The sequence below is a fragment of the Otolemur garnettii genome, unplaced genomic scaffold (genome assembly GCF_000181295.1).
Source record: "Otolemur garnettii isolate 467f Iridium unplaced genomic scaffold, OtoGar3 scaffold00001, whole genome shotgun sequence".
Lineage (NCBI taxonomy): Eukaryota > Metazoa > Chordata > Mammalia > Primates > Galagidae > Otolemur > Otolemur garnettii.
In genome coordinates, this window is record NW_003852396.1 from 35,096,108 (window position 1) to 35,120,976 (window position 24,869).

At 45.1% G+C, this 24,869-nt stretch overlaps 1 protein-coding gene across 1 annotated transcript in view; it reads left to right on the plus strand.

Moving 5' to 3' along the window:
• DNHD1 (dynein heavy chain domain 1) overlaps positions 1-24,869 on the plus strand; it is a 94,397-nt gene that overhangs the window by 43,178 nt on the left and 26,350 nt on the right. Inside the window, 15 exon segments of the mRNA XM_023509892.1 lie at positions 2,461-2,726; positions 2,816-3,059; positions 6,754-6,911; positions 7,406-7,571; positions 7,574-7,897; positions 12,709-12,836; positions 12,936-13,134; positions 13,573-13,667; positions 14,227-14,431; positions 18,709-18,834; positions 19,154-19,251; positions 19,367-22,247; positions 22,437-22,608; positions 22,761-22,953; positions 23,195-23,483. Of these exon segments, the coding sequence (XP_023365660.1) occupies positions 2,461-2,726; positions 2,816-3,059; positions 6,754-6,911; positions 7,406-7,571; positions 7,574-7,897; positions 12,709-12,836; positions 12,936-13,134; positions 13,573-13,667; positions 14,227-14,431; positions 18,709-18,834; positions 19,154-19,251; positions 19,367-22,247; positions 22,437-22,608; positions 22,761-22,953; positions 23,195-23,483 (5,544 nt within the window).

Sequence of the window (24,869 nt, forward strand, 5' to 3'; positions counted from 1 at the left end):
CTCCCATCTTAGTCCCTAGCTTAATGGTCACTCTTGGCTAGATCACATGACCCAGCGTGATACTTGAAAGCTCCTTGGTGAGCTACTGCAGAGCCATGTGCACAAACACCCACCCATCTAACTTCCATTAAATGCAAAGCATCCTTTTAAACCATTTCAGTATAATAAACATATTGCATTTCTATTGAGCTGCTTTGTTTCTTGAGCTGGCTTGGAATGCTGTTCTTGACAAAGAAGACACACAGTTAATTAGTGGCCACTCCATACCACAGTTTATTAATCCATTCATGTGGTGAAGGGAACTTGGGTTGTATCCACATTTTTGGAAATTGTGCTGCTGTAAACATTTGCATGCAAATGTCCTTATGGTTAAATGTCCTTTTTTTTTTTTCTTTTGGATAGACACTTAGTAATGAGATTGCAAAATCAAATGTTAGCTCTTCTTTTTTAGTGGTGTAATTATCTTTATTTTTACCTTCTATTTTTTTTAAGGAACTATCTGTTATATTTATTTGCTGTTACAATTAAGTTTACATTTTGAAACGTTTTCCTTCTGTTTCTCATTTTTTCCTTTAGTTCTGTCACACAACTTAGGAGTTTTTATAATTCTGATATGTGGTGTTTTCTCATGACATATCATTTTCTCATTGTCTCTTAGCTTGTTTTGAAATGGGATGTAGTTTTAATCTGTTTCTTGACATGCTTTCGTTATCTCTACAGATGTTATCCTACACCTCACTCTCTTTTATTTCTAACAACAGCCTTGTATGACATTTGTTGTTGATACTTTTCTGTTGTTCATGTTAGAAAAATTGGCTGTTTGTTTTTCTTAGAGACAGAGTCTCACTATGTCGCCCTTGGTAGAGTGCTGTAGTGTCACAGCCAACAGCAACGTCCAGCTCTTGGGCTTAGGCTATTGTTTTGCCTCAGCCTCCCAAGTAGCTAGGACTACAGGCACCCGCCACAACACCTGGCTATTTGTTGTTGTTGTTGCTGTTTGGCTGGGGCCGGGTTTGAACCCACCACCCTTGGTATATGGGGCCAGCGCTCTACTCACTGAGCCACAGATGCAGCCCCCAAATTGGCTTTTTCTAATTTGCAAAAGGAGTCTTGGTTCAGAATAGTTCTCTAACCTCTCAGGTTTTTTTCTATTTTTTTTTATAGTGTTGAAAAAATAGCATCTAGCTTCCTGAGATTTCCTGGTGTCTGTTTCTCTCCTCCACTTTTATCTTGACTTTCCCTTTTTCTCTATTGTTTTCCTCCTGCTCAATTTTCATTCTGCTCTTAGCAGTTTCTCCATGTTGTGCTCTGTCCCAAAATGGAGTCCTGGGTGGTTGGTTTCAAGGGTTTACAGGACATAGATTATTTCAGCTCCTACACACCTCACCTCATCTACTGTTGGAGTAGGCAAAACTCCTTTCAGTTTTACCTGCTATTTTTAAATGTGCCTTCTGCTTCCTATCACTATGCGTGGGGGTTTTCCTGTTCTCTGGTCTGTATGGTACCTCATGGTTCCCCTGATCCTTTCCTTATTAGCAGCAATTTCATGTGGGTCTTGAGATTGCAGGTGGCTTGTCTTCATCCATTTGTATTTTAGGATTTGTGAAAATCCCTTGCCCCCATTTTGTTAAAATGTAATCTGTGGATTTTTTGTTTTTGTCTAATTGCTCTATCATTTTTATGTGGAAGTTGGGAGCGATTTCAAACCTATGCTGTCATAGTCATCATCTTATCAGAATCCCTTCTGGCATTAGTTTTAAAGCATCATTTTTGTTCTTTTGTAATGCAGAAACTGTAAGGTATAGGAAGCAAGGACCAAAGCAGGGAGAAATGTTAGAAGGGCACTGCAATAATGCAGTGAGAGACGATGGTGAGTTGGGCTGGGAGAAGAAAGGCAGATGGTGGTGGATGTGGTGAGAACTGAGAATTCTGGATATATTTTGAATGTAGAGCCAATGGGACAGGTGTCATGTATGATTTGGGATTCACCGGTTATATCTGCAGGAGATTTTAATCCAGAATTGAGTTACCTGGGGGAAAGAAGCAGAATATATACCACTGGTTCTGTAGTGCACAGCAGAGGCAGTGTGATTTGTAGCTGATGGTGTGGCAGTGACATCCCAATTTGTCAGACAGCACAGAGCCCTAGATGCTCAGCCTCGAGCACTTTGGGTTTTCATTGCTCCTAATTATTCTGCAACCCATTTAATATTCTATAATAATTTTCTTCCTGCTTATACCGGCTAGAGTAAATTCTATTCTCTCTGCTTGAACCATAAATAAATTCCATGGATCTGGTATACTGTGTTTGTGATAGAGATGTATGTGTGAACTCATTTATGAGCAGAGAAAGGGTGTGTGTGTGTGTGTGAAATGTTTGTGCATACTTGGGGTGTAGTGAGAGGCTGTGTGGGGGCTCTGGAAGGCACTCACAGACAATTATGGCATGTGCTCCACTAGAAGAAGATGAAGAGGAGGACTTGAACACAGAGTTCCTGATACCCAAGTCCCAGGGCCATCCCAGCTATGCCGTGCGTCTCTTCTGTGGTCCAAGTATAGGATATGTGTGGCCCTGGAAGTCTCAACCAATTACCGGTGCCCTGGAAGTCCGTGGGCACCGGCTGCGGGGCCAGTTCTTGCCTGCCAATTATGAGCAGCTTCAGAAAGACTTGGACAACAACCTTCAAATCCAGCAGGCACTGACTATGCAACAGGTGCTGATGAAGGTAAGAACAGAAGTTTAAGGAGTGGGATGCTGCCCACCAGGTCCTATCATAACCACCACCTCCGTCCTCAACACTTTGTCTGCCCTTAGGGTGTACTACAGGAGGTGCAGGAATTCTACAAGGAACATGACTGGATAGTAACCATTTATGAATTCCTGCTAACCTGGGGGCCTCGGAAGTTGGAAGAAATAAGAAACAGTCCCATCAAGGACTATGTAAAGCTGGTGAACAACTTGCATGTTTGGCAGGAGCGTGTCTCCAATATGCCTGTTAAGTTTCTCACAAAAGGCAAGTTGCTGCTGCTGAGCTGCCAAAATGTACAGGCAGAGATGGGTGAGTGCTGCTCGTCTGCCCTCCTCTCTTTCCTCTGGCTTTATGGCTATCCGCATGGCCTGTCTTGGGCCTGGAAACTTTAGTGTAGTCCCCTCATTAGACCTATGGCGGCTTCCACAGCTCCAGGTCCAGGCCTTCCCTTTGCAGGCAGCCTCTCTGTTTTGGCTATGCTCATATCCTGTATTCCTTAGGAATCACATTCCCATCACCTGACACTTTCTACTCTTAGGTGTAGAGATAGCTTAAAGTTCAAACGTGATTGAGAAAACAGCCTGCTCCTCGTGCTTTCTCAGCTCAGTTTCTTTACAGAGATTCCTGGGAACCTAGGTTGCCTCATCTCCACATGTAGCAGAAACAAAATTTATACTACAAAGAAGAACTAAACTTTCCCAATTAAAGAAAGCATTTTTCATTTAAAGCAGTCACTTTGGGTCTAATTTTGTTTTTATTCTTAAGTGTTCTCTGCACCCTTTTCCTGTCCAGGGTGCTAGCTGACATTGGGGAGGGCTGCTGGCTGCATGTGCTCCTTTTTTTGCAGATATAATATATCCTTATTTGTTCTCTCCCCTCCTGACATTGCTGCTTCTAATGCTGCTGTGTCCTAGGCTAGTGGAGCTGGGATATGTTCTCTAGACCTAGAAGGGACCCAGAGTTTCCAACTCTGCTGATTCAATCCCACCTAGGCTTCTGATGGCAGAGAAGATCTTTGAGGGTTTAGTGAATCCTTTGTCCAGTCTTTGCCTTAGGCTTTTCACTCCCATAGCTTTTGCTTCAGGGTCCCATGCCCCTCAACACAGGATTCCCCCATCCAGGCCTACTGCTGTTTTATCCGCCATATCCCCTGCTATCTGGGAGCTGTGAGGGACTTGTAAGCATTATAGCTGGTCCTCCACTTACCATATCACAGCTCACACTGTGATTTCTACTCTGCTATGAATATTTCACATAAGCACACACCCTGAGAGGTGATCTTGTTGCACAGTTCCATGTGAAAAGTGGGGGTCATGAGCACTGTACTCTTTGTTTCTTCCTCAACCCATTTTGGTTTCCCTCCTCTTTCCACTTCATATTACTATGAGGCTGAGGCCCAGTTCTTGGTATCCCTGGGTCTCTGAGAAATCTGATATACAACTTTGTCTTATCCATTCTCATCTTCCATGGGGAGGATGACTCACACTCTTGTGTTTTAGCAAGTGCCTCAGCCTAGGAGAGACTCACAGTAGGATACATTAGGAAGCTGGTGATTTGTTCTTCTAGGAAATAGGAAGGTTATTCTGTTTCCTGACCTAGCCCCTAAGGATGGCAATAACTAAGAGTACTCACTTGTACTAGTACAGAGACTAGAGGCTATCAGGCCCTTGGCTTTCAAAGCCTTCTTTTTTTTATGAAGGTGAGAGGCCTGGGAATTGGGGCCTATAAAGAGTTTGTTTCAAAGTTCCTGCTTGCCTAGCTCTCCCTATCAGATAAAAGCACATGCTTCATTAGGCATCTTATGGGCCACTAAAACTGCCTTCTCTTGCACAGGGGATTCCAATTGGCAAGGCAGGAATAGGGAGGGCCTGTGGTTGGCCTGCTTTCTCTCCAGCTTGCTCTTCTGCTGCTCCTGAAATTCGTATTCTCTTTCTAGTTTGTTAGCTTCTTAATCCTTAGTCTAGAATGAATTGGCCACTGCAAGAGGAACAAGTGTACAGAAATAAGCACTGGTCTGATAATCATTGTCTGTTTTTTACTTGCTTTGTAAGTTTAGATCACTGCTTCAGTTTCTTTATCTGTAATCTGGGCCTGATAATGCATTCACTCACCAGAATATAGTAAGGAGGTTTAAATGAGATATTATCTGTAATACTCTTTGCTCTAGTATGACACACAATAGATGCTTAATGATTTTTTCATTTCACCTTATCCCCTTCTGCTTACTCTTATCCTTCCCGCTGATATTTTATCTTCCTATCCTCCAACTCTGTTCCTCTTCATTATGAGCTCCCTTGAACAGCGCATGTAATTATCCACTCTAGTGATTGGCCTCCTCAGAAGTTTGAAGTTATCCTTTCCTCCTTCCTCTCCTTAACCCAACTACATCCAACCTATTGCCAAATCCTTTTCACTCTTCAGCCTCCCAAATAACTCTCAAATCTGTTTTCTCATCCATCTTTATCCATTTGTTGCTCCTCTATACCACATGGTGTCGCTGTTGAGCCTCCTGTCTCCCTTCACCGCCTAATGCTACCGTCCCAAAGCGGCGCTCCTGCAAAGGCCTAGCTGCTGTCCTGGGTCAGCGGCTACTTTGACAAAAGATTAAGTTCACACTCCGGTGTTTTGTTGAAGATAGGGTGCTCTTGAATAAGCTCCATCTGGATAGGTTCTCAGTCTCAGCTTTTAGTACCCGCTCCTCATGGTTCTTCCCTCCAAGGCTCTGAAAACACCACACCAAGTCAGGATGTCTCAACTATCTGCTCCTGAAACTCACTATTTTACTATCCAGTTGCAGACATGCTAAGAGGGTATAGGCCAGATTTACTTTTCTCATAACATAAAAATATATATACATTTAAAAATATTGATATAAACAAATACTTTATATATTTTATGTTTATAGCATAAATTTTAGTTTTCTTATCTGTAAAACAAGAAGAATACTAGTATTTTAAAGGGAATTTGTGTGGCTTAAAATGGGTTATGAAGGTAAAGTACTTGAAATAGTGTCTGGTATATAGTAAGCACTCTATACTGTATTTGGTGGCATACTATATTTCTCTGTCAGTTTTGCTATTCTGTGTATATTTTAGCATCTCTGAGCTTAAAAGGAGTCTTACGATTGATGGCATGTTAGAGTCTAGATGGCATTCTTTTTTTCTTTTTTAGTAGTATATAAAATAATGCTGCTTCTTACAATTAGTAGTATCTTAGATTTGATGAGGTATCATGTAGATGTTTTTCCTGCCCCCTGAGACATCGAAGTTGTTTATATTACCAGGGGCAGCTTCTGGGATTATCTTCTAGCACTATATTCAACTAAAATCAGTGGTTTTCAACTTGTGGGTCATGACCCCTTTGGACTGTATTAAAGGTTCGCAGCATTAGGAAGGTTGAGAACCAGTGACCTAAGATCTTCTTTTTTTCAATCTTTAGAAACCAAAAGGCAGATTATCCCCTTTTCTTGGTATCTTGTCTAGCAGAGCAGCAGCAGTAAGGCTCCAAAAGCGGAACACTTTTATTCTGACAGGGCTTTCTGCTCTTCACAAATGTCATTTCCATGCCCCTGCACATGCTTTTTCATCTATTTGGAGCATTAACTACTCAACACAGCCATCTCCACTGTCCCTTTTCTGAGGAGGCCTTTCCAGCCTTCCTGGCTTCCCTCCCTTCGCTATGCTGGGTTGAGGGCTCTGGGGTACACATAGAGGATTCATCACAATGGTTTGTGAATGTCCATTTATATGTCTGTCTTCACTGACATCCTATTGTAAGCTTCTGAGGGTGGGGAACTTTCGATCTTATCCATTCCTTCTTGTCTGCCAGTGAAGAGCACAGGCCTCAGTGCATAGTAGCTGGCTGGACGTTGAACAGGGGTCCAGTAATTGTTTAATGAGTGAGGAATGAATTTATGGCCTGGCTTCCCTTCAGCCAGCTCCCTCTCTGGACCTTAGTCCCCTTATTTCTCATGCATCTTCTAACACCTGACTCTTGTCTCCAGAATACAAACTGGACAGCGTGAAGAAGGACATTCTCCAACAGCTACAGAGCGAGTGCTGGACTCGAACTCAGAAACTCATAACAGAACTAACAGCTTTCACACTGGCTTTCCAAGCCATCACCTCAGACATGTATTCCATTGCACAGTGCTCTCAGAAGGTGGGCTCTCCTCATCGATTTTCCCCGCTTATTCAGGGCCCATCATGCTTGGAGGCTCAGCACACTCTTTTCAGGTTCCTGCTGAGCTCCGAGTAGGGGTTGATGCTCTTCAACTGTGCTCACCTAAGTTATCTGCCCTTTTAAATTCTCATCCTGTTTACATGGCTCTCAGCTTTCTCATGTCAGTGGCAGGCCCTGGTGTGATGAGAAAGATAAGAGTCCTGCCTTTAGAAATGTGGTTGTGCTCTTTGTGACAGTCTGACAGGGGTGTGTTGTCCTGTTATCAAGGAAGTGGTATGGTAAGAACTAGACCACCTACAGAGAGACCTAGGTCAGAAGGGGATCTGATCCCACAATGCCCCTGATCCCAGTGGATTAAAAGGCTATAGCTAAGTCTGGAGTCGCCATTCCAGAGTACGAATTCCCACTGGGGATGGGCTCCAAGAAGAATGCAGGGTTGTGGGGATGCTGGTCTCACCCTATAACCCCTGCAGTTGAATGAGGCCAACGAACAGTACGGGGAGCTGGAGGAGCAAATGGAATATATCCGGTCACTTCAAGAACTCATCCGTAGCCACTTCTACTTCGTTAGTGCTGAGTTGGATGCACTGGACATCTCGGTGAGAGGGCAATTCAGTGAGTCACCCATCTCTCCCAGTCCTCTCCCCCACAACCACATCTGCTCCATTATCCTCTGCTTGCCCCACAGCTTCTGGATGTGTGGGAGACATTTCAGTTTGAGAAAAGCCAGGCCTCAGAGTTCCTGCTCAGCAAGCAACATTCCATCGTACCCAAGCTTCAGCAGCTGATAGCAGCAGCTTTGGCAGACCTGGAAGGCCTGATTGAAAAAGCCTTGTCTGGTCCCTTCATGGACCCCACACAAGATCAGAGAAGCACTGAGCGCCAGCTCATTGCCCTGGAGCGTCAGTTCCAGAACATAGTCATCCACGTCACTGAACTGCATCATGCCTATGCCACTTTCACTGGTACTGAGGCTCTCCACCCCTGCCCATCACCCAGCAACAACCTTCCCCCCACACCAGCTGAGATGAGAGTTAGGACTCAGGGATTTGTGTCTTATATGACCTTAAGCAAGCCTCAGGAATCACATACCTTTAATGACCTCTTTATAAGCAAAAATTGCAAGACAAAATTATTCATCGACTATGTCAGATGTTATGGTTAGGGTGGGGATACTGGAGGCTCACAGTTTGGTAGTGAAAGCAAATAAGCAGATGTTCCATTGGAATGCTATGGGGCCAGGGGCTAAAAGCCTGTGCAGGAGAAATGTAAGGGTGCTCTGTTGTAGAACTTTGCCTTTGTGTAGCCCTATTGAACATAGACCTATGCCAGGCAGCAGGTCCCAGATAAGAATAGGTCTTGATGCTCCAGTAGCTACTGTTTTCAGTGTAAGTGGTGTATAGGGGAGGCTGCTGAGGCTTCAGCAGCACATAAGAGAAGACTGGGATAGAGCTGTTATTCTTAGCCCTTTTGTGTGTGTGTGTGTTTGTGAGACAGAGTCTCACTTTGTTGCCCTGGGTAGGGTGCTGTGGTGTCACAGCTCACAGCAACCTCCAACTCTTGGGCTTAAGTGATTCTCATGCCTCAGCCTCCCAAGTTGCTGAGACTACAGGTGCCTGCCACAACACCTGGCTATTTTTTGTTGCAGTTGTCATTGTTGTTTAGCTGGCCTGGGCTGGGTTCAAACTGGCCACCCTTAGTGTATTTGGCTGGCGCCATAACCACTGTGCTACAGGCGCTGAGCCTCTTAGCCCTTTCACACACTGGTGCAGCTAGGCTGGGTTCCTTTCTGCATATAAAGAACTTGGTGGGCTCAAGTTCCTTTTCTGAAATGCAGTCACTTTTATCTCTTGGAAAGCCACCTAGTTCCTTCACCAACTACCAACTACTCCCATCTCTACCTGTGAGCATCCCCCATCCTAGGGCCATGTGTCTAGATGTGAGTGGAGAATGCTCTGGAACCATTCTCAAGTAAGGAATGTTTTTTCTGGCAGAGTATTAGGAGGCTGTCCTTCTCTGACTGACAAGGACCATAGACCTTGACCTCTCCTACTAGGACTTGTGGCACTGGGCCCAGGAAACTCTATAGCACTTCCTCTTCACCAAACTCCCAGTTTTTGTTAAAATAGTCAAGAATTTCAGATCCAAATGATTAATAGGTACCCCTTATTTTTAATGGTTTGTCTTCATTTTACTCATTACTGTTGGCATTCGTTTTGTTTTATAACTATTTTAGCAACTATTTTGACATAAGGGGTTTACTGATTTATTTACTTACAACTTTTTTTTTAACTATCACATCTTTATTTTCATTCTTTCCTCAGATGGCTGAAGTATTTCCCTGTGTATTTTTATTCTCAGAAGGGAGTTAGAGGTGTTAAAATTTTTGAGTTACTTATATGCTGTGAATGATTGTGTAATGTCATATCCCAACTTGGCTAAATATTAAATTCCAAAGTCACAAAATTTTTTTCTTTAAACTTAAATATTAGATCATTGTGTTCTGACATTTAGTACTGTGGGAAAAACAGATATTGATATGATCTTTTTGCAGGTAGTCTGTTTATCAGTTGTTCAGTAATTCAAACAACTGATAGAATTCTTCTATGTATGTTGGATTTCCTAGATCACTGGTTCATTTACCATTACTTATTCCTTTATTCTTTTTCTCTGAGTTCTGGGGGGAAAAAGCTGTGATCTTATCTTTATAAGCTTCCATTTTCTATGGTATCTACTTTGTATTTTCCATAGCCATTAAAAACACACACATTGTATACAAGGACTGTCCAGAAAGTATCCAGCCATGTACTAAGAAAGTTAGAGACTACATGTTTGGTGGATACTTTCCGGACACCCCTTCATAAGCATATGCTTATTTGCACATGTGTATGCATGTAAGTATATGCTTACATGTATATATAGAATATATATATGCATATATTTCCTAGCTCTATCTGCAAAAGTGCAGAAGAAGCAATGATACCCCAGTAGCAAGAAACCACACTGTGTTCAGATCTCAGTTTCTAATACCATTTCCTGCTAAAAGGAATGGAGCTCAGGTGGCACCTGTGGCTCAAAGGAGTAGGGCACTGACCCCATATACCAAAGGAGGCGGGTTCAAACCTGGCCCCGGCCAAAAACTGCCAAAAAAAGAAAAAAAGGAACTGGAGCTCCTCAGGAAAATGATTCCAGAGCTGTGGCAGAGTAGGTACAAGATGAACCTTTCTTTTTATTCCAGAGAGTAAGAAAGCATTAAACGTTTTAAAAGTGATGGGAGCATGTCACAAGGATACAAAAGAGATGCCAACTGGCCAAATCTGAGCCAATTTGAGCACCTAAGTACAATGACAAATTCTAAACTATTGAATAAAGAAATTTATTATCTAGAATAACAATAAATAGATCAACCAATGAGGGAGAAATGAGAACTTGTGCTTATAGCAGAAGGCCAAAAGCTAACTGGCAAATGTGGAGGGAGGGCTACGGTGGAATAGTCAGCATTTTGCAACCATTATTGTAGATATTAAATCAGGTAAGGATCGTCAATGGATGCCAAATCTGGACAAAATTGATAAGAGGCAGAATGCGTGGTATTTGCACTGTCTTAGAGAGTTTCTCTCAGAGACTACTTACTAATGACAAAGGAAGAAAAGGAAATAGCAATTAATGGAGAAACAGGACAGCAGTTTGACCAGGTGATCAAAATTAACATCACCAGTGGAGGACATATGGACATCATATGCCTTAGATGTAAGACCTGGAGAAGGATAGGTCACTGATGCAGGAGTCCATCTGAGAATGAATAACATCATTTTTAAAAATCATAAAAACACAACATGAAAAACTATTACAAAAAAGGTCAAAAAGAGGCTATCTACTTAAAAAATGTCTATGTTACAAGACAAGGCTGTGGGAATGTTCCAGGTTAAAAGAAGTTAAAAGACATGACAAATAAGTGCAGTACTTGACCCTAGACTGTATGCTGTACTTGAGGGGGGGAAATGCTGTATAGGGGCTTACTAGGTTAACTGACAAAACTGGAACATAGTAAAGCACTGGATCAGCATAATCTATGAAGTTGCTGATTGTACGTGGCTATGAAAGAGAACATCCCTATTCCTAGGAAATGCACACTTGAGTAAATCTAAAGGGTAAATCACCTGAGAGATCTAAAGGCCATCTGTTTATGTAACTTCCCCTTAAATAGTTTAGAAAAAACGATGTTTGTGTATATACACAGATACAGCATGTGAACACAAATGATAAAGCAATTGGGTAAAATGTTAACAAAAGGTGAATTTAGATGAAAGGTTTACAGGGATATGTTTTACTATTTTTTCTTGCAATTTAAAAAGTTTGAAATCATTTTCCAATTAAAAACTTTTAAAATGCAATGAAAATTACTGAGTAGATACCATGAAATGTCCATCAAAGCATATTTGCTCTTAATCCCTACATTTGTCTTCATCTTTCATGTGTTTGGAGATGTCCTTTCTGCTCTTTCTTATAGAAGAAGTTGTTTATTTTTCCAGTATTGGATGTTGACACAACTGCTATCAAAGATTATGAGTCTCTAGCTAAATCTTTTGAGGTTAGACAAAGAAAGATTGGAAGAGTTTAGTTTTATTGTCATTTTAATTTTTGTCAGATCAGAGCTCCAATAGCCTAGTGATTCCCAGAGTTTTAATAATCTAAGGTCTCCGTGATGGATGATGTTCATGGACGTAAGATGCATGATTCCCAACATTTGGATTTAACTCTATTGCTTTGTCTCCCACTCGAGAAAGTATACTGGAATTCAAGAGATCAAGAAGGACAACCTTATCACAGTAACCTTGACTGCGGTCCAATGTCTTTTACTGTTAATTAAAAATTGCTTTTGACACGTATTTCACAACTTATAAAAAATTAAGAACTAATGAGTAACTTGTGAGATGAAGGAAGGAACAATTGTCAAAGGCAAACACAACAGGGCGCTTCACCATTTACCCCTTGTGTGGGCCAGATCATGTTCATCTCACTAACCTTTCTCTTGAGCTGACAGTGCATTCACTCATTCAACACATATTTTTAAGAGTGTTTACTGTGTACCCGGCTTGAGGTACATTGATGAGCAAATGACAGAATGCTTGTCCTAATGGACCCAACATTCTAGTTGGGTAAGAAAGACAATAAATAATAAATAAAATATAATCAAATTATGTCATACATTAGAAAGTGATAAATGGCATGGTAAAAAGAAAAAGAAAAAGAAAACAAAAAACCAGAGCAGGGAAGAGGGGTTGAGAATGTCTGGGAGGATGGAGAGGAATTTTTGGTGGGATAGCCTGTATCTTCATAGGCCCCTTTAAGAAAATGCTATTTGAGCAAGGACTTGAAGTTGTTGAGGGCGTGAACCATGTCGTTCTCTGAAGGAAGAGAATTCCAGAAAGAATGAACCTTGACTGCAAAGGCCCTTAACAGGAGGAAGCATGGTTGGTATATCTGAGCAATAGTAAAGAGTTCAGAGTGGCCAGAATCGAGTTGGTGAGATGGAGACTAATAGAAGAGTAGAAGAGGCATCCTTCCCTTTCACTACCATCACGTTTTCCCAGATATTCTTTCCTTGATTTCAGATTGCCCCAACCTCCATTGTTGTACTGAACAATTTGGAACTCTGCCCCCGCCAGCACTTTCCTGGTCTTTCCTTCTCTCACCATGGCCTCTTGACGGAACAATTCTCCAACTCCTTCCCCTACCCCCAATAGCCCAGGTCTCAGCCAGGCCTATTCCACAGGAGATGAGAAGCCTGTGCCCTTCCCTGTCTGTGGGACCCGTCCTATCGTGCAGCAGCAGCGCATCTGGCACCTGTACCGGGTCATCTCTGAAAACATCAGCGAGTGGAAGTGCATGGCTTTTGCCAAGGTGCTTACGCGTTCCTTGGAGCTCTCTTCTGGGAGTAGAGGACTGTCGCGTAGGGGTGGGGAAGAGTCTCGGGCTGACAGTGAGCCTTTCTCCCTACAGTTCAGCCTGTCTATGGCCCAGGCAAAAACAGAAGGCTGGTTGACGGAGGCAGCGCGGATGCGAACCTCGCTGGGGCTGCACAGCCCGGTGCTGCAGCGCTGCATGCGCATCCTGGAGGAGTTCCGCAGCTGCCTGCCCTTGCTCACCAAGCTGGGCAGCCTGCAGCTGCAGAACGTCAACTGCCAATCCCTCCTGCTAGGTGTGCTTGGTTAGACAGAGGGGAGGGGGAAGGGAAGAATATAGCAGTTAGAGCCAGGCAACAACTCAGTTCTCCGCTACTCTTGCTGGTAACATCTTTCCTCCCTAGGTTGCTCCCACCCCCTCTTATGCAGAACAACCTCTTTTTCCTCACAGGGACAAAAATTTCAAACATCCCTCACTACTGTGTGGGGTCCTCTCTGCTGATGGGGGCTAGCTCAGGGTGGAGTCTTACCTCTCGGCCCTGAGCTGTGCTCTGGACCTTGGGTTCCAAGCTCTAGGTTCTATGTTGCTTCCTGAGATCTGCTGTCTGGGGTCTGACCTGGGCTGGGCTGGGCTCTGGGCGTAGGGACTTAGGGAAGGACTGGGCTCTGGGACATGGGCTGGACTCTGCCACATACTGGGTGTTGCTCTGACTTGTTTTCTCCTCTACTTCCAGCTTTAGGACTGGGCAGTCTCCACAATATAGAACTCCTAACACTAGGCCAGCTACTTGCTTGTCCACTGCTGGAGTTCGCAGATCGAATCAACCAGGTGGGACCCATAGGAGGGAGGGAGGGAGGTCCAATATCAAGACCTATAATAAACCCAGTCAAAGCCCAGAAGCCCCTTGAGACAAGAGGCAGTAGATGTGGCATGTATGTGAGTGGAGGGGTTGAGACAGCTAACCTGCCTGGAGGGTAGGAACAGTTTCCTTAAGGGGGATCTCATGAGTGGGTTCCAGATGCTCTGTGACTATGCCCTTCCCTGGGGGGGGGAGGGGAGTGGGTGACAGCCTTGAAGTCGTGGGCACACAGAATGGCAGATGTCCCCAGTCCTTGTCTCCAAAGAGCATGGTATGATTGAGGTATTGCCTGTAGCCAGAGCCTTTCAAAAGGGTAGGTTGCAAGGCAGTGACCCTGGATCAAAGCAGTTAGATGCTGCTGATGGCCTTGAAGCCTGATAGTCTCACTCCCCCCTTCCTCTCTGAGTTCTCCACTCCTCTGAGCCCTGGCCTCTGAGTTCTGGGTCATACCTAATACCCAAGTCCCAGCTCCAAGGCTATCCCCTAAGCTGTTATACAGTCCTAGTTCCTGAGACTCAGCTGTTCCAGGTCTGGCACTCGGAAAACGAGCGAATTCACGCCCAGGATACCCTACGGAAGCTACAGCGGCACTGGGAAGTGCGCCAGCTGCGTCTGCTCAACTTTATCCTGCATGTCCCCTATGAGCCCCAAGCCCCAGAGCGGTCCAAAAGGCATATGGTCCGCTTCTTGGGGGAAGTAGTGGGCAAGGATAGTGGCACCTTCATCCTCTCAGGTGAGACTCAGCTCTGTGGCCCAGTGAAAGCACCCTGTTGGGGGCTTTTTCATCCACCACATCTACCAAAGCCCTGCCCAATTCAGCTTTTTTCTCCACAGCCTCACACTTACTGGGCAGCCTGAGACATCAGTCTGTTCTGAGACAGCATCTTCCATGTAGCTCCCATACTGTCTTTGTCTCCTTGGGAACCCCCTCTCCACCCAGTGCCTGGCTCCTTCAGCAGAGGTTCCCTTTGTGGTTGTACACAGTTCCTTTTTTCCACCTTTCAATGCTCTGTCCTCTAGATTGCACCCTGCTGTCTGATTTTATTCCTCACTCATTCATTCATTCCTTTACTCTTTCCCTCATAAAAATCATCTGTCTACTTTATGCTAAATATAGAAGACCTGGGGTTTACAGACACCAGCCTTGTCTCTCGGGAACTCCTAATCCAGTGAGGGGCAGACAATGGTATGGGGATAGGTGTATGATAGAGCACCTAACTGGAGACAGTAGAATCTCAGACAGAGAACCAGGTCAAAGAACCAGAGAGAGTCAGAGAAGCCTTCCCTTAGGCAGTCACGCTGCTTTTTAAAGAAGGAGTTTGCCAAATATGCAAGGTGAAAAGGGCATACCAGATACAGGGAACAGCGTATGTACAAGCATCCAAGATGACATAGTTGAGGAATTCCAGTAGGAGAGAAGTTAGTTCTCTTACTTTTTTTTTTTTGAGACAGTCTTACTTTATTGCACCTGGCTAGAGTGCCATGGCATTATAGCTCACAACACCCTCAAACTCTTGAGCTCAAGGAATCCTCTTGCTTCAGCTTTAGGAGTACCCACTACAATACTCGGCCAGTTTTTCTGTTTTTAGCAGAGACTTGCTTAGGTTTGTCTTGAACTCATGAGCTCAAGCATTCCACCCAACTAGGCCTCCCAGAGTGCTAGGATTATAGGCATGAGCCACTGTAGCCAGCCCAAATTCTCTTATGTAATACAATTGGAACCCAATCAGTGTATCCAAAAAGTTAGAGAAAGCACAAAATGTGATGTACACATAGTTTAAATATAAACATTCATATTTATTTATTAATAATATACATGTGTATGTGCATTATTATGTATTAGCTTAAGACATATACATGTGCGTTTAGCTTAAAACGTACATATGTATACATTTATTTACTAACCTTTTAATCTAAGGATATGAACTTTTCTTGGATTTGGGATCCGCTGATAATTTTTTGCTGCTTTTCTTATATTAATGCATTGCCTACTTTCACTTTCTGTAAAGTTAGGCAGCAACAGAAAGATACTTATAAAGTTACCTGAGTCCAGAACTTTTCTGATTTTTACTGTAATTTCCTGATTTTTAAAAATTTATTTGCTTATACCCAATAACATGTTATCGGCTTGCATTTACTGAAGACTTCTGTGGTTTCCATAGAAACAGCAACTATTTTCCCACCCATATTTTAGTGGTTAACACAAGATTAGATTAAATTCTGTAATTAAGATTATAACTTAGATAACTAGATTTGCAAACACACTCTGACTCTTGGCAAGCATACAATTCAACTAGTGGAAGCAAAAAAAAAAAACATTTGGGTCTTGAGACTAGCTTGAGACTTGTGAATTTCAGTTGAGTTTTTGGCATTATTCACTATGTTCTATGGTAAGAATAGGTAACATTCCCTAAAAGAGTTTCTAATTCTGGAGTCAAAAGGATAACAAAAGAGAAAATGGGTTGATGGAGCTGGAGAGATAAGATCATGCAAAGTCTTGTGTGCCATATTAAGAATTTACTCTCGAGTGGTTCCTGTGGCTCAAAGGAGTAGCACAAGCCCCATACGCCAGAGGTAGCAGGTTCAGACCCAGTCCTGGCCAAAAACTGCAAATAAATAAATTAATTAAATAAAAAAGAATTTACTCTCATGAGAATTATGGAGAGCTACTCAAGTACCTTTTGTGGAGAGGTGACATGATCATATTTTAGTTTAATTATATTCTGGTTTCAACATGGCACATGGGTTGAAGGGGGTGGCAAAGAATGGAAACTAGATGGTAAGTTAAGAGATGATTGGTATAACCCAAGTGAAAAGTGATAGTGGCCTAGACTAGGATGTTAGCAATGGGGAAAGAAAAAAGTGGGTGGATTTGAACTCTGCGGAAGTCCAACTGGAGAAGACGTGTAAGTGGTCCAGCCTCTGCAAGTAGGAGAATGTATGTGCTTCCTATTTTAACATGTATGATCCTTATTGCCAGACTCTTTATCTTATCACCTCTCCAAGCCCAGTATTTGACTAAGGATGCCTTCTGTTTGCAGCATGTTGATAAATGGTATCCACCTCCTTGTTCAAATCTTTCTTTCTTTCTTTTTTTTTTTTTTTTGAGACAATGTCTCAAACTGTTGCCCTGGGTAGAGTGCCCTGGCATCACAGCTCACAGCAACCTCCAACTCCTGGGCTCAAGTGAGTCTCCTGCCTCAGCCTCCCAAGTTGCTGGGACCACAGGTGCCCGCCACAACGCCTGGCTATTTTTTGGTTGCAGCCATCATTGTTGTTTGGTGGGCCTGGGCAGAATACGAACCCACCAGCTCAGGTGGCTAGCGCCTTAGCCACTTGAGCCACAGGTGCTGAGCCCTCAAATCTTTCTTTACAAGGACTCATATGCTTTGGTTCTTACTGATACAAAGTCTAAATTTCTACAGTTAATATTTGCACCAAGAGCCAAGGAGATTTTCTTCCTACTTTTGTTCTGAGCAAACACAACAGGGCGCTGGTTCTGGACTTTGCAGATCTGCTTCTACTTGGTCTATACCACTTTTCTCCATCATCCTTAGATTCCTCTACTACTAAAAGTAATAAATAAAAATTCATAGTAGACTATAGGCTCTGGATAATCTGGGCCTTGGGCTGCCTCTGAGAATAACTTCAGACACCAATATGGGACCTCTTCGTCTTCATTTGCACTCATAGCCCTTCCACCACCTTTGCCCCTTTGCAGTTTTCCCTTCTCTCTCTAAACTGGCATTTGCACCAAGCACATGTTTGGGGTTTCTCTCTACAGCTTCTCTCCTTTCTTTATGTCAGGCTTCCTTTTCCTTTTAACTCCAGGCGTGTTAACCAAGGACCACATCTTTGTGGTGGCTACTCCCTGAGGCTGATGGCTTTTTTCATCCGAACGAGCCCAAGATGATTTAACTTCTTACGTATTTAATTCCTACCTCAGGAACACAGATTATTGTAAGTTGAGGCATAGTTACCAATCATTCATTTTCCTCTTTATAGTCTTAACCAAATAAGAACAAGGAGATAATATAAATGAAAGGATAATATCAGAACTTTTACTTCCAAGAAACTGTGTGGGTTTTATGTACTGCATTGATAGACACAGCTTGGATCTAAGTCAATTGAGACTTCACACTACCTTGTCATGACTTTCTCAAGATCATTTGAGAATTGAGGTCTGTGTGGACATGGAGAGAGTTGAAATACTTTTATTTAGGTAGCTGCATGTAGGATTGTGGCCTGCCTCAAGTCCCTTAGAGCATAAGAGATGGGCCTTTCTACTTCCTCACATGGAGAGGATCAGATAAAGGGGGTAGACAAAGGGGCTGTAAATATTAATTCCTATAATGTTTTCTCTAGAGAGTAGATGTTTTTTCACTCTGAAAGCGGGACTCTCTTTCCTCTTGAAGAGGGGTGTTTGGAGAATCCTATGTCTACCTGAATCAACCTCCTCTCTCAATTCTTCTGTTTTCATTTCAGTTATTGTCCTTATCTCACTTCTCACATGGCATGAAAGCATACATTTTCAAGCAGCACCAGGGACCAAGTGCTAAGACTATGAGAGAAAATTCTGGTCTCAGTTTTCCTACCAGTAGCCCTTTCATGACAGAATGGGCATTCTTGCTATAGAAATATTATGTAGGGGCTTGGAGCCATTGAACCTTCTTTCCAGGTTGGGGGCTCTAGTTCTTCCAAGAACTTCCATGGGATTAAATAGATACAGATGGTATCTAGCCAGGGAAATCAGCTGACCTGGAGTCTTCCCACAGTGCCTGGGAAAGGGGAAGTTTTCCTCCTCCATTTCACCCATTTCTTGGGTCTCCATTTTGATACCCAAGTACTCTCTACAGGTTCTGCTGTATTAGCCAATGCAATCCTTGAAGATATAATAGAAAGGGTATCAAGGTAAACTGCCTCCCCTAGAAGGTCACCTGCTCTGCTCTTCTCTGCTCCAGCACCTGCCCTTGCCCCATCTGACTACCAGCTAAATTTTTTCATCTTCAGACTACAACAGCCTGCAGGATTCCATCCAGGAAAGTCTTCAGGTGTTGTTCAAGATCGTGGCCATCCAAAAGTCAGGAGACTTATACAAAACAGCTTTGGAATGGGTGACCATCATGCACGGCCTGGGTGAGTGTAGGCCTCTAGCTGGAATGATGGTGAAACCTGAGGCAGGATGGCCCAGAGGAGTAGGTGTGAGAGGTAAAGGTTAGATGAGGGAAGAGATGACAAAGTGAGGACATACTTCAGGGCTACGTTTTAGGATGAGATGACCAGGTCTTTATTCACAATGAGTGTGTTCTCTCTCCCAAGCGAGGTCCCTGGGTCCTGCTGAGCAGAGTGTTTTGGTTGGTCTGGTTAGACTAGAGAGGTCAGGAGTGGACTGGATCCCCTTGCAGAAGCTAAAACCTTAGTATCTCCCACTATTGTTCCTCTCGCTTTTATACAGATGCTGTGCTGGAGGTATGGGTGACTTTCCAGCAGAAGTGGATTTTTGTGAATAAAGTTCTGTATGAGATGAAGATCCAGTTTCCTAGTGCTGACCTGGTAAGGGAAGGAAGGGAGCATGAGGCAAGATGGGCTTCTGTATAGCGGGGCTCAGGGTGGGAAGGGGAGCTGCCACTTCGTATTTGTCCTCACTTTACCTTTTCTCTTGCCACAGAATGCTCGTTTCAGGGCCATGGATAATCAGTATCGAACCCTGATGCGCATCTCTGTAGCTGACCCCATGGTTCTGTCACTCGTAGTGCCCAATGCCCAGAGGAGCCCTTACTTTCAAGGCCAGCAGCTGCAACAACTGCTGCAGGCAGGATCAGTAGAGCTGGAGGGCATTATCATGGCTCTGGAGAGTGTGCTGTATGGGGTGTGTGCTCACTTCCCCCGCCTCTTCTTCCTCAGTGACAGTGAGCTGGTAGCCCTGTTGGCTGCTGCACCAGAGTCCTATCAGGCCCAGCTATGGGTACGACGCTGCTTTCCCCATGTACATGCTGTGACCTTCCAGTCCTGCCCCGTTGATGAGAAAGACATGGATGAGTCAAGTACAAGCAAACAGACTCAGGTGGAGGCCCTTGCAGTGCTAGGGGCAGGTGGGGAGGAGCTAAAGTTGCAGGAGCCCCTTCCTCTGTACCCAGATTTCCCTAAGTGGCTGAGCTCTCTTGAGAAGAGTCTGTGCTTGGCATTGGTGCACATGCTGCAGAACTGTGTGGCTGCCCGCCTTGCCCAGGGGCCATTCCTGGTTGAAGCCGTCAGGCAGTTTCCCCAAAAAACCCAAGTGGCCCTGCAACTGTATGTCTACAACTGGTTGGAATTAGTCAAAGTCTTCCCATGGCAGTGTGTGCTGGTGGCAGAGGAGGTGGTGTGGCGGGCTGAGGTGGAGGAGGTTCTACTTAAAGGAGGAAGCCCAGCCATGGTATCCAGGCATACACATAAGCTTGAGGCACTGGTGTATTCTCTGCGGGCCCAGAGGGTCTCCCAGGGTGGGCAGCCCCTTTCCTCTGTCCGCCAGGCCAGCCTGCTCAGTGCTCTGCTGGTCATGGCAATGACTCACCGGGATATAGCACAGTTGCTGGAACAGCACCAGGTTAGTGATCTGACAGACTTCCACTGGGTTCGCCAACTCAAGTATCACCTGGGTTCACCTCACATGATCCCCCAAAGCCCCCTACAGAGTCTCAAGACTATTGCATCTACTGACCCTTCTCTGTCCCCAGCTGCATGCTGGGTAGATGTGCTGGGCCGGTCCTTCCTATACAATTATGAGTACTTGGGTCCCAGACTGGGAACTCTACCCAGTCTGCTACCTGAGCGACCTGCCCTGGTGCTGTTATTGGCCTTAGAGGAGGTGGCCTGTGGGACCCTACTGGGTCCTCGTGGTGTGGGTAAGACAGCTATAGTGAATAACCTGGCATGGGCCCTGGGCCGCCAACTGGTGACAATGCCCTGCTCGCCTCAGCTACAGGCTCAATGCCTGAGTAACTACCTGAATGGTGCCCTGCAGGGTGGTGCCTGGCTGCTGTTAGAGGCAGCTCAGCATCTGCCCTCTGGTGTGCTGTCTGCCTTGGGCCAGCGCCTCGCTGAATTGCACTACCTATATGCCCCGCTGTACCAAGAGGCTTCCCAGACCACCAGCACCGTGGACCCCACCCAGCCCCAGATCCTTGGCAGTGGCTTCTTTGAGAAACATCAGGTATCTATGCGCCTTGGCTATGGCTGCCTCCTGACACTGAGTTCCCTGAGCCATGCTGTGCCTGCCAATTTGCACTTGTTACTGCGACCTGTGGCATTGGCACTGCCTGATCTACAGCGAGTGGCAGAGCTGACCCTGCTGGGCGCAGGGATTAGGGATGCCACCCGCATGGCTGCACGCCTATCCAAATTCTTCTTCCTAGAGCATGAGCTGGTGTCTAGGCCCCTGCCCTGCCGCTTACCAATGCTCAAGCAGATACTAGAAGATACAATACAGACATTAAATGAGACAAACAGGGAACCCAAGTCTCAGCAGCCCCGCAGCCAGGCTACCATTGAGGAGGCTGCCCTACTGCGTGCCCTGCTACGCTCACCACTGTTCAGTGTCCTCAGTGGACTCCATCTGCACAACCTCCGAGAGCTGCTCTGTGGGCTTTTTCCTAGTGCCAGTCAAGCACTGGAAGAGCCTATGACCCAGAGGCTGCTGAAATCAGTGATGGTGGAGGAACTGAGGCAGGTAGGCCTGCACCCCAGCTCTGAAATTTTGGGGGCCCTGGAACAGCTGAGCCAGGCCCTATGCCGGGCCTCCGGTATTCTGCTGCTGGGCCCTGCAGGCAGCGGCAAGACAACTTGTTGGCACAGCTTATTTAAGATCCATAATCGGCTGGCAGCCATGGAGGATGCCTCAACTCATGGCTGCCAGCCTGTAGAAATTACCCACCTATACCCCACTGCCCTCAGCCCTCAGGAGTTCCTGGGATGGCCAGAGGGCCCCTGCTGGCACCATGGTGTCTTCCCTAGAGTTCTTCGTACATCCCGTCATTGTAACAATGAGAACCCAAAACAGCAAACAGAGAAATCAGTGGTGATTCAGCACTGGATAATATGTGACGGGGCCACCAATGCTGCTTGGCTAGACTCTGTTGCTTGCCTCCTGAGTGATCTTCCCCAGCTTAGTCTTCCCAATGGACAGCAGATAGCACGACCCCCAGGTACCTTTCTCTTGATGGAGATGGCAGATGCCACAGGCATGTCTCCCACTGTAGTAGGTTGTTGTGCCCTAGTCTGGTGTGGAGGGGAGCAGACTTGGCAGAACATGCTTAATGTTCTGATGGCATCCCTGCGCCATGAGTACCGCCTGCAACCTGAGACAGTCACTGAGCTCAACCTCCTGGCTGAAGTTCTGGTGCCTGCAATATTCCGATTCCTTGCCCGTGAGAGTGCTAGCTCTGTGCTACAGGTACACGGGCATCAGGCTGTTTGCCTAGGTGTGGCAGAAGTAACCAGCCTTGCCCGCATCTTGCGTGGTCTGCTTGACCCCCACCTGCGTCTAGAGGAGGAGAAGGCACATGGCCCAGGTGGGGAGCTAGAAAGGTTGATTTGAGAGAGATGGAACCTTGGGGGTGGCTGGGGTATAGCTAGAGTCTGGGTGGAGCTGGGTCAGGGGACTGAAAGCAAAAAGAAGTGATATAGTCAACCTCTCCTCTTTTCTCCACCTCCTTCTTTTTCTCCTGGGGCTCCTGTTCATGCCATGATGACCTTTGCAGAGGACTTTAATGATCCTGTGGCCCACAGTGTTAAGTCTTCAAAAAGTAGCTCTCTGAGCCAGTCCCAGGTCGAAAGTGATGACACAGCAAATAAGCGCAGGGAACACTTGCTGGTTGTCAGCAGTTTTCTCTTTTCCCTGATCTGGAGCTTCGGAGGCCATCTTCCCTCCAGGTACCCACAGGGATGGGGGGATAGGGGATGCAGAGGGATGAGAAGGACTTGCCTATGGAAGTCGAAACCCATATGAATCCCTGTTAAGGTATGGTGGAAAGTGTGAGTGTTGTAACTGCCTGACACTTTTGCCTGTGTGTCCATCTGAGCAGGCTCTGGCCCCTCTTTGATACCTTCATGAGGAGTTCTATTGCTTTCCTCTCCAACTTCCCTGAGCTACCATCCTCAGCCTTGGTGTTCGATCTACATGTAAACCCTGAAGATGGGACACTAGTCGCTTTCACTGAACAACACCTGAGCAACCATGTGAAAGGGTCTATGGGCATATTCTACCCTTCTATTCAGGTATGAGGACAGTGGTGCAGGAGCTGGGGTTTGAATTTAAGGAGCTATGCTAGAGGTAATCTATGTCTGAAGTTTCACTGAGGCCCACTTGCTCCCTTTCATTGATATCTCTTCATAATCACAAGAATATATGAATTTTTTTCTAAGTACAGCTGTAAGACAAGTACCTTAGACTTTTATTTTCAACTAGATTACCATCCTACACTAGAACTACCACAATAAGCCCCCTTCTATCCTGCAGACTGAACGACTCTTACATGTGGTGGACCTGCTTCTGTCAGGGGGACAGCCGGTGCTGCTGGCTGGAGAGGCAGCAACAGGGAAATCAGCCTTTGTGGAGGTGCTAGTGGAGCCAAGTCACCCTTACATACACAGGTCCATCCACCCTGCCTTTAACTCCACCCACCTTCGTCTCCTGCTGAGCAGAGGGGTCCAGGGCCAAGATGAAGACAGCCTGTTACCTGGGCATCGCCAGGATTCTAAAGGCTCTCTTCTCTTCCTGCTAGAAGATCTGCATCTGGCCTCTTCTGGTGAGGATCTGGGAGGAGGGAAGGAAGGACTGTCATCTTTTGAGACTGTAAAATCCCAAACAATATTCCTTGACTCTCAAATATATGTCTACAGATTAAACTTTAGTGTTTAATCTTCTTAATATCTTCTCCCTGAATAATGCCATGAACTGTTGGCCTCATCCACCATCTCGTTTGCTTTGATTATTCAACTTCTATCTCCAACCCAGGCTTCTCTTCTAAGCATCAGACCTCTTTATCCAACTATCTACTATACTTCCCCACCTTGTTGTTCCACTAGTACCTCAGACCAAACCCTGAGCTCCTCATATTCCCCTTAAAATTTGCTCCTATGAGCTGGACACAGTGCCTCATGCCTGTAATCCTAGCACATTAGGAGGCTGAGGCAGGTGGATTGCATCATTCCTGAGTTCAAGAGCAGCATGAGCAAGAGTGAGATCCTGTCTCTAAAAAATAGCCAGGCATTTTGGCAGGTGCCTATAGTCCTAGCTACTCAAGAGGCTGAGGCAAGAGGATCACTTGAGGCCAAGAGTTTGAGGTTGCTGTGAGTTATGATACCATGGCACTCTACCAATGGTGACGAAGAGAGACTCTGTCTCAAAAAAAAAAATACAAAAAACAAACAAACAAACAAAAAAAACCTCCTGTATCCTCTAAGTAACAGGTTTCACAATCCAACCTGTCACTTAAGCTAGAAATCCTATTGACATCACCTTAACTTTCACCAATGTACAGTCACCACATCTCTCAATTCTGTCTCCTAAGTATCTCTTGAATATTCCCAGCTATTGCCATAGTTCAGAGGATCATTACCTAGAACTCTGGCAAATGTTCTTGCAAAGCTTCTTGTGAGGAGGCTTTCTTCTGCATCCTCTTACAGGCACCCTAATCAGACAACAAGGCAGGCTTCCTATAGCCTCTGAATTGTTGTCATCTCTGACTTCTCTCCTCTATCTGACTAAATCTTACTTAATCTTTCTAAGTTATCAAGGCAGTAACTCCTCCAGGAAGCCTGAGCTTCAGGATAGGTTACATACTCATCCTGGGCTCTGTACGATAACTTACAGTAACCATGATTTTGTGATTGTATGCTTACTTTATCTGTCTCTTCCACTACATGCTGAGCTTTATAAAAAGATGGATTTGTGGCTCGGCGCCTGTGGCTCAAGCGGCTAAGACACCAGCCAGCCACATACACCTAAGGTGGCGGGTTCGAATCCAGCCCAGACCCACCAAACAACAATAATGGCTGCAACCAAAAAAAAAATAGCCGGGCATTGTGGCAGGTGCCTGTGGTCCCAACTACTTGGGAGGCGGAGGCAGGAGACTTGCTTGAGCCCAGGAGTTGGAGGTTGCTGTGAGCTGGTATGCCACAGTACTCTACCC